The 9,449-nt window shown below is 45.3% G+C and overlaps 1 protein-coding gene across 1 annotated transcript; it reads right to left on the minus strand.

Moving 5' to 3' along the window:
• Positions 1-205: 205 nt before the first annotated feature.
• Positions 206-8,538, minus strand: LOC114770581 (sialin-like). The gene is made up of 10 exons (XM_028964619.1): positions 8,433-8,538; positions 8,137-8,354; positions 7,618-7,851; positions 3,759-3,933; positions 3,220-3,338; positions 2,994-3,155; positions 1,147-1,279; positions 604-751; positions 434-524; positions 206-358 (listed from the first exon to the last, which is right to left on the minus strand). Exons 1-10 carry the CDS (start codon positions 8,536-8,538, stop codon positions 206-208), a joined length of 1,539 nt encoding a protein of 512 aa, XP_028820452.1.
• Positions 8,539-9,449: the final 911 nt, after the last annotated feature.

Raw genomic sequence — 9,449 nt, forward strand, 5'->3', positions numbered from 1 at the left:
AATCAGTAGAGCGTGGGGAAATAGGGCTGGCGTCTCTGGAAATAAATTCATCAAAGAGTGGGCAGTGTCTCCTCAGTGTCATCTAGCTTTTATACTTGCCGCTGCCCGCTCTCACTTCCGTTTCCGGGTTGCCGTCTCCCCGGCTGGTCTGGCACTCTGGTGGGCTGGAGGTGTATTGGCCGTGACAGTATTAATAAATGTCGTATCAGCGCTCCATCATTTCTTCATCAGTTATCAGCTCCTCTTCCACTGCCCACCTCTGGATTTTACCGCTGCCAAGTGCCAGGAAGAAAAGCGCCCCAAAGACATTAACTCCAGCAGACAGGAGGAACACATTCCTCCAACCGGCCAAGGAGTGCTGGAAAAAACGGGTCTAAGTTATAACTTCCAGGTCAGATTTAAACCTTAAAACCAGGAAATTATGAATGCTTACATCTTTAGCCAAGTAGCCCACAGCAATGGGAGAAAGTACACCAGGAATGGTCCCAAAAGTGTTTGTGATTCCCAGAAGAAAGCCAGCATAACTACAAAGTGGGGACAATGTGGTCAAATTTAGGGTGAAAAGAGATGAAAATGGCAGGAGGTCAAACACCGGACAAGTACCGAGGTGCAATGTCGATCTGGTTGATAAGGACCCCTGCCTCACTGGCGCCCCATAAGGTTGTGGACAGTGTGAGGCAGGTCACAGCCAGGGCACTGCTGCACCGGGTGTAGCCCACGGCCACCAGGAAAGCGGCTGGTAAGACAAGGCCTGTGGAGAGAAGAACATTTGTCTGAAACTGTAGTCCTTCATTCATCTACTAAAGAATCTTATTCGATAGACGGAAATTTACATACTGGAACAACTCTGGGTTACGTGTCTTGCTCAGTGACACAGTGGTAGTAATTGCTGTTTAATCCAGCGATTTTGTGGTCTTCTGGTTTATAGGTGAGTGTGTTAATCACTTGAATGGTTGTTGTAGAACCATTTTTTTGACAAATTTAGACTATGGGTTTTGGTTTTTCTATAGGGACGTTGTGAATATCTACTAAGTCATTTGAAATAGGCCAGTAAGAGTAAAAAAACATTGTAATTGCTTCTTGAAATGGTCTATGTGAAGAATGGTCTAAAGATCTTTATGTGAAGTGAAAGTTGAGCCAACTTGCCTGCAAGAGTGAAGATCTTCCGAACAGCAGTGACACTCATCACCTCCCTCTCCAGGAGGTGATCTGCCACCACACCTGAGAGGACGGAAAACAGCCAGGCGCCCAGGTAAGGAAGCGCAGAGAGGAAGGAATTCTTTTTGTATGTAGAGGGAAAGAAAAAGGTGAAATGAATGCGGTGTCAACAGGAGCGCCAATAAACAAATTCTGGATGTTTCACTATTTCAGAGCTCATAGCTTAGAAATATCGATGTAAATTTATCAAAATCAATATGAACAACCTTAGGTGAGAAAGACCAACATTTTAATCTGTTGTGTGGAGAAAACGCCTCAACTAATCCGACTTGTAGGGTCATACTCTCCACCAACCAACTTTTCTTCCACTCCACTTCACATCTCTAACCACCACTTTATGTTCTTCACCCTCATTCTACTTATCAGATCCAAGACCATCCAGCATTCATTTGACATATTCTTAACTCTGTCTCACCTTCATCTGTATCTTCCTGCACTCTTTTCACATTCTTGTCCTTACATCTGGAAACAACCACTAACACTCTTCTCTCCTCACTTTCCCTTTCTGTGGATCATCTCTGTCCTCTATCTTCCAACAGAGCGTAGAAGAAATATTTTTTAAAACAGCCAGAGTTCTTCCAATTCTAGAGAAACCTACTTCTGATCCTGCAGACATCAACGATAGACCATTTTCTCTTCTCTCATTTCTTTCTAAAGTCCTTGAGCGCTGTGTCTACAATCAGCTATTACTTCATCTGTCTCAGAACCTCCTAGATAAAAACCAATCTGGGTTCCGAAATGGTAATTCTACAGAGACTGCCCTTCTGGCTGTTTCTGAGAAGCTACATGCAATAAGATCAGCAAAACATTTGTTTTTATTCTCCTCAACCTCTCTGCAGCATTTGATACAGTAAACCACAAGACTCTCCTGTCCATCTTTAAGAGACTTGGAATTCGGGGCTCAGCATTGAGATGGTTTGCTTTCTACCTTGATGAGCGATCTTACCAAGTGACTTAGAAAGGATCCATATCTGCTTCACATAGACTCTCCTCTGGTGTCCCTCAAGGTCCCCCCTCGGTCCTCTGCTTTTCTCCCTCTACACGAGATCACTTGATGAGGTCACTTCCTCACATGGATTATCCTACCACAGCTATGCCGACGACACACCACTCATCTTCTCTTTCCCTCCCTCAGATCTACACGCTGCTTCCAAAATATCTGCATAACTTACTGACATTTCATCTTGGATGGCAGCCCATCATCTAAAACTCAATCCCACCAGAACCAAAGTAATATACATTCTAGCAGACTCTTTACCACATCAGGATCTTGTTATGTACCTGAACAACTCTCAGATCTCTCCTTCTGCAGCTTCAACCTTGGAGTAACTAAAGACAACCAACTCTCCTTCTCGATTCACATGAGCAATCTATCCTGCTGATGTAGATTCCTTCTCTACAATATCAGATGGATCTGCCCTTATCTACCAACACAAGCCACCCAGATTCTTCAAAGTCAAAGTTCACTTTATTACATTTACAGCATTTATCAGACGCCCTTATCCAGAGCGACTTACAATCAGTATTACAGGGACAGTCTCCCTGGTGCAATTTAGGGTTAAGTGTCTTGCTCAGGGACACTTGGTAGTAAGTGGGATTCGAACCCGGGTCTTCTGGTTCATAGGCGAGTGTGTTACCCACTAGGCTACTACCACCCGTTATTGTCATCTCACCATATACAAGTGCACAGAGGGACGAGTATGCAAAGCTTTGGAGATTCACCACGCACAAAAAAGACACAGTGCAAGTGGAAGAACAAAGAACACTGATGTCACCTGCTGAAGGTCAAAATGTAGCACGTTGTCCATGTATGTTGGAAGTGAGGTAAGCAAAGTGCAGTAGGACCAGTTGGAACACATCTGACAGATGATGATCGCCCACAGAGGTACAGAAAACATCATAGAAACCAGAGGGATGGACCAGCCATGTGCACTTCCCTGAAGAACAGAGTGCAAGTCAGGTCTAAACTCGACATTTAACCTTTCCCCCTAATGAATATACCTGCGAACCAATGGAATTGATAATGTAATTTTTTTCTGGTTCACTGATGCGGGGATGAGTGCGTGGATCATCTGACACCAAGACGAACCAAAATACAGCCCAGAGACATCCAGCACCTCCTGGACATGAAGAAAAACTGTCATTTGTACAACTGAGTAAAAATGTTAAACTCCAGATAATATAAAGGCTCATATAGAAAATACAAGTTATTAAAATCATTTACATCTCACATATAACAATGCATATTGATTTTTTTTTATTTTAGGCTAAAAGTAAAACAGGGTTGACTGTCTCTGTAAAATTCAGAGCAAACTATACATGGTAAAGCATGATGACTACGATGGTAAACTAAAATGAGAAATAACTGGGAGACAATCCTAAATCTTTAGTAATAGGATAGTTGATTCACAAAATAAATTAAAATAAAAGTCATAAGGATGAAATAAGATTACTTATAGCCAATATTATAACTAATAGCCAATTGACCAGTGAAATATAAAGTGAAAGTTAAAAGTTAAATTATTTAACATGTTCATTACCACAAATGTAGAAGACAGCAGGCCAGCCCAGGGATTCACAGATGATGCCGGTGACTGGAAAGGCTACAAAGGCCCCAAAACTTGTCCCTGCTCCAGATATAGTCATGAGACGGGATCTTTCCAAAGGAGGTGCCCAGCAAGCCCACATGGCCATCATGGCAGGGAGCGTCACGCCCTAAAATTAAAAATTCACATGATTGAACGGGTAACCCATTTGTCTTATATGCTATTCTGGAATTATTCAGTTTATTCAGAGGTAGAGGTGGACTAGCTGGTAAGGAAAACCAGCAATCGGAAGGTTGCCAGTTAGATTCCCACCATTGAGCAAAGTTCCGTCTCTACTTCCCAGGCGACTTTTATTATGTTCACTAAGGTCTTCATCTTCATCTTCCTCCACTTAGCTGGGTCTGGGTCGCGGGGGCAGCATTCCAAGTAGGAAATCCCAGACAACCCTTTCCCTAGCCACCTTTACCAGCTCCTCCGGCAGGACCCCAAGGCATTTCCAGACCAGACTGGAGATATAATTTCTCCAGTGTGTCCTGGGTCGACCCAGGGGCCTCCTGCCGGCAGGACAGGCCCGAAACACCTCCCTTGGGAGGCGTCCAGGAGGCATCCTGCCCAGATGCCAAGACAACCTCAACTGGCTCCTCTCGATGTGGAAGAGCAGCAGTTCTACTCTGAGTCCCTCCTGAATGTCCAAGCTCCTCACCCTATCTGTAAGGCTGTGCCCGGGCACCCTATGGAGAAAAACTAATTGATCTCCATGATATCATTCTTTCAACAACAACATCAACAATGTTTATTTCTTATATAGCCTATAATCTCATACAGTATGTCTCAATGGGCTTTGACAAGCCCTACACCCCCCACACTTGACCTTTCTGCACACAAGGAAAAACTCTAGGAGAGAGAAAAAAAAGAAAGGAAACGTTGGGAAGGAGTGATACAGAGAGGGACCCCCTTCCAGGGTAGAGTGAGCCTGCAAGTGGTTTCAGTGCAGGGTTTGTTAATGTCCAATAATAAGAAAAAAAAAGTCCTACAGTTGTAGAGGTGGAGAAGTCCAAAATGTAGTCCAGTGTCATGGTGTACATTTTGTGTCCATTATGATGCTACTGGTCCATTTGAAGATCCCTGTAGCTTTAGTTGCTACGGTGGTGGTGGCTGTGGTGACCCTCTGGTTCGTTTCATGCTAAGTCCTCGTTTAGCAGTTGCCAGGAACCAGGATTTATCTGCTAGTCTTTTCACTGGGGTCTGCCAGTAGTCTGTGCGCTTGAGTCAGTGTCTCAGAGAGAACAAACAGAAGCAGCGGCAGATGGTGGCATTGTACGACTGGTACTGAAATATGTTGTTATAGTGGTATATTGGTGCTACAGTGGCCCGGTACTCTAACCAGAACAGCCTAACTAGGGTGAATTTAACACTGTCTGTGTCTAACAGGGGGACTGTGTGATAAAGTGGACTTTATAATTGACACTGTGTCTGGGACTTTAACAGACCAGAAAAAAACAGATAGGTTTTCAGTTTAGATTTAAACACTGAGACTGAGTCTGAGTCCCGGACACTGAACGTTCCACAACTGCTCTATATGAGAAAGATCTGCTCCCAGCTGTGACCTTCTGTACTTTTGGTACCAGTAGTGACCCTGCACTCGTTGATCGAAGGGGGCGTGGCGGGTTGTAAATAACTAAAAGTTAATTTGGGTACTGTGGGGCGAGACCATTTAGGGCTTTATAGGTCAAAAGTTTTTTTGTAGTCAATCCTGATGGGTAACCAGTGCAGTGATTGTAAGACTGGGGTGATGTGGTCAGATTTCCTAGTTCTAGTTAGACCTGCAGCATTCTGTACTAGCTGGAGTTTACTCATGCACCTACTAGAGCATCCAAAGTGAAGTGATTGTCACATGTGATAAACAGCAGCACAGCACACGGTGCACACAGTGAAATTTGTCCTCTGCATTTAACCCATCACCCTGAGTGAGCAGTGGGCAGCCATGAAAGGCGCCCGGGGAGCAGTGTGTGGGGACGGTGCTTTGCTCAGTGACACCTCAGTGGCACCTTGGCAGATCGGGATTCGAACCGGCAACCTTCTGATTACAGGGCCGCTTCCTTAACCGCTAGGCCACCACTGCATTCTGGTGGCCATCATTGGCCATGGACATACAGGCCTACATCACCTGCAAGGTGTGAGCTCGGGCCAAGACACTAACTTCTCCAGCCATCATCCAGCCTACATCCTCTCCCAATCTCTCACCAACCCTAGACCCACCTCGCCATAAACCTCATACTGACGGCCTTAACACCATCCCGATCATAGTGGATCATTTCTCTAAGGCGGTCCACTGGGTCACCCTGCCTGGTCTGCCATTCTCTGCCACAACTGCTGACCTGATTCTTCAACATGTCGTTTGCCTCCATGGGTTCCTTCTGGACCAGGGACCCCAATTCGTCTCGACTGTGCCGAAAGGCATTCTGCTGTCTCATTGGTTCCACTTGCAGTCTCTTCTCTGGCTAGCATCCACAAACAAACGGCCAGGCAGAGAAGGCCAACCAACAACTGAGACGATACCTGCGGTGCTTTGTGCCAGACCATCAATGCACCTGGCCATGGTACCTTCTCTGGGCAGAGTAAGCCTACAATCTGCAGGTCTCTTCTGCCACAGGACTCAGCCCATTCGAGACCTGCTATGGATATCAACCTGCGCTAGTCGCACCTCCGCCCAGCAGCAACCAACGTCATCCCTGCCGATTGTGCTTTCAAGTGGGTCAGCACATGTGGCTCTCCACTCTAGATCTCCAACTTCTGACAGAGTCACACAAGCTGTTTGCTTGTGTCATTGGGCCATTCCAGATCCTCAGCCGGCTCAACCCTGTCACCTACCATCTTCAACTCCAACCTACAATCCTAGATCATCCCGTCTTCCACATCAGTCGTGTCAAGAGCTTCTTCACTTTACCTCTTCACCCACCGGCTCCAGATCTTGCCGGTTCATGTTTGTAAATCAAAATGGTGGAAATTCGCCAACCTTCTCTCTGCACTGGGGTTTTTCATCTCTACCTACAAGAGCTCAATTTACTCTTCCGCCTTGTTGTCAGGACAAAATAAAGGTGAGGGTTACATCTTGTTATATTCAAGGTTTGGTCTAAAAAGAACCCTAGTATGCAACTTACATGCACAAATTATAGGTAATGTCCCCTGGAGTTAAAGGATAGTTTATGGAATTTTAACAATTTTGACTTGTGTGGTTGGTTGTTCCCAATCAAGATTCCAGACATAGAACAGCTTGTAAATAATTGCTGTGGTTCAGAACACCTCAGGGCTTTGAATTTACATATCAGTGTGTTTAAATGTGAATGCTGCAAATACTGCCTACTTCCATTTCAGGGCCACACCCAGTCAATGGATAATGGATCACAAAAAGACAGACAGACAAATAAATAGAAAATCAGTCCTAATCTTTCTGAACCATTCAGCAGCACAAGACCCTCTTGATCATCATTAGCATCTTTGGAATTGGGGACTCAGCATGACAGTGAATAGATTTTTATCTGGATGAAAGATCTCGTCAGGTGACATGGAAAGGGATCATGTCTGCAGCTCTCTACTGGTCTCCTTCATGGCTCAGCACTTGGCCCTCTCCTGTTCTACTTTACACCAAATCCCTTGGTGAGGTCATATTCTTGCATGGATTATCCTACCACTGCTATGCAAATGACGTCCCCAAACTGGACATCTGTAACTCACTTCTGGCTGGTCTGCCTCTAAGTGCTACTTGACCTCTTCAGCTGATCCAGCACAACTTGTTTTCAACCTCTAGATAAGAGCGTCTACCAGATGCTATCAATGTAAAATGTTGTCTTACCTCTCCAAAGCCTTCCAACGCACGCAAAGCAAACAGCCAGGAGATGCCAAGCTGAGTAGCTAAAGGGGTGAGGAGGGTGAGAGCCGCTGTGCCCAGGATGCCCCCTCCCAGGAAAATTCTCCCCCCAAAGTGACCAGCCAGATAGCCCCCCGGGATCGGAGTGACCATTTTTCCAAAGTAGAAAGCTCCCAGCAGCATTCCCTGAGTCTCCAGACTCCATGAATAGCGTGGACTCTGTCAAAAAGAAGTAGACATATTTTTATCTGAAAAACATCTGATTCAGAAGTTTTAGAACAAGACAACAGACTAAATAAAATGCAGCATGAAACAAACAACAAGCATAAACTACAACTACAACAGAGTGGATAAGATTGTATTAATATTTGGAGGTCCTAATGAACCACAACTGATCACTTCATCAATGGTAACTTGAAAGCACGTTGTAAGTCGCTCGTCTACCAAAATCCTTAAATATAAATGCATAATATATTTATCATGAAAAAAAGGAGGAGTTCTCACCCCATCCGGCCCGTCTGTGTTCTTGCTGCTGTTACGGTTGTCGGAATGTGCCGGACACTCATGCCCGGTGCTTCTGTTGAGGGACTGATGCGATTCGGTGTCATTGACCATAGCAACCATGGCAACACTGAGATTGACGCGGAGTCCATATACCACAGCGAATCCGAAGAACATCAGGAGAGCCAGACTGTATCGTGCTGAGCATAACTGTGGAGCTGCTGTGAAACATACCAGAAAAATACAGATATTATTGTTTCCTTCTGTAAGGCCACTTCATTGGAAGATTAAGGACGTACCTGCTTCCTTCACAGCCGGCTCCATGTCATTGTTAAAGAGCAGGTCGGTCTCCTCACAGTCCTCCTCGGGGTCAGAGTTTATGGAGTAACCATCGCCTAGAGCCATGATTTGCAGTCATGAAGCGGCCAGTGCAGTTTTGCTTGTGTGTATATTGTTCACTTAACACTGCATCTAATCAAACTTTTCCAAAAAAAGTTTTGCTGCATTATAGTAATGCTGACTTACCGGGTTACGAGTTCACTCCAACGCAGCTGCTCCCCTTCGCCAGGTAACAGAAAGAGGAAGAAAAATGCCAGAGTTGGAGAATTTATATGCGGGAGGAGGCCGGTCCGCCGCAACCCCCCGCTTCCTCCAGCAAATCACACACCAATTACGGCCAAACAGCCCGCCTCAACAGAGACGTCAACGGCGGCCTGGGAATTACATTTTTACTGCTCTTCAACTTTAAAATTTATTCATTTACAGCTTTTAAATTTTATATATTTTTTTCACACACACACATATTTCGCCATCTATATTCTGGACCTGTATGTTTTATTTAATTAAACTAGATGAAATGTGCATTTGCTGGTTATCTTGCTGTACTTGTATAGTGACAATAAAGCATCTAATGATATTGGGATGAAATGATGAAGTCAATCAATGGATTGTCAATCAATGACTGAGCGGCTGCCAGTGGCCATCTTGCCAATTTATAGGAGTCATGTTACCTTGTTGTTCCCGGTCACATGGATGGAATCATGTGACAGTACCCTCCCCTCCAGAGCTGACCCCCAATGGCCCGGAGCGTAATCGGTACGCTGTCGGTACTCTGTCACCAAGGATGGGTCAAGGGACTCGGAATCCATGAACACTCCTCTGGCCCATAGTCGGCCCAGTGCACCAGATACTGGACCCCCCGACCCCTGCGAGGATAGTCGATGATGTGTTCGACGTTGTAAGCGCGTCCCCCATCGATGATTCATGGCAGTGGCAGATCCAGAGCCCGTGGATGAAGGGATGACGTGATGAAGAGT

The sequence above is a fragment of the Denticeps clupeoides genome, chromosome 20 (genome assembly GCF_900700375.1).
Source record: "Denticeps clupeoides chromosome 20, fDenClu1.1, whole genome shotgun sequence".
NCBI lineage: Eukaryota > Metazoa > Chordata > Actinopteri > Clupeiformes > Denticipitidae > Denticeps > Denticeps clupeoides.

Coding starts and splice junctions, on each gene's coding strand:
- LOC114770581 (XM_028964619.1), bottom strand. CDS start 8,538: ATGGCTCTAGGCGATGGTTACTCCATAAACTCTGACCCCGAGGAGGAC. Junction 3,339..3,758: donor TGCTGTCTTCTACATTTGTG/GTAATGAACATG, acceptor CTTCATGTCCAG/GAGGTGCTGGATGTCTCTGG. Junction 1,280..2,993: donor TACATTTTGACCTTCAGCAG/GTGACATCAGTG, acceptor ACATACAAAAAG/AATTCCTTCCTCTCTGCGCT.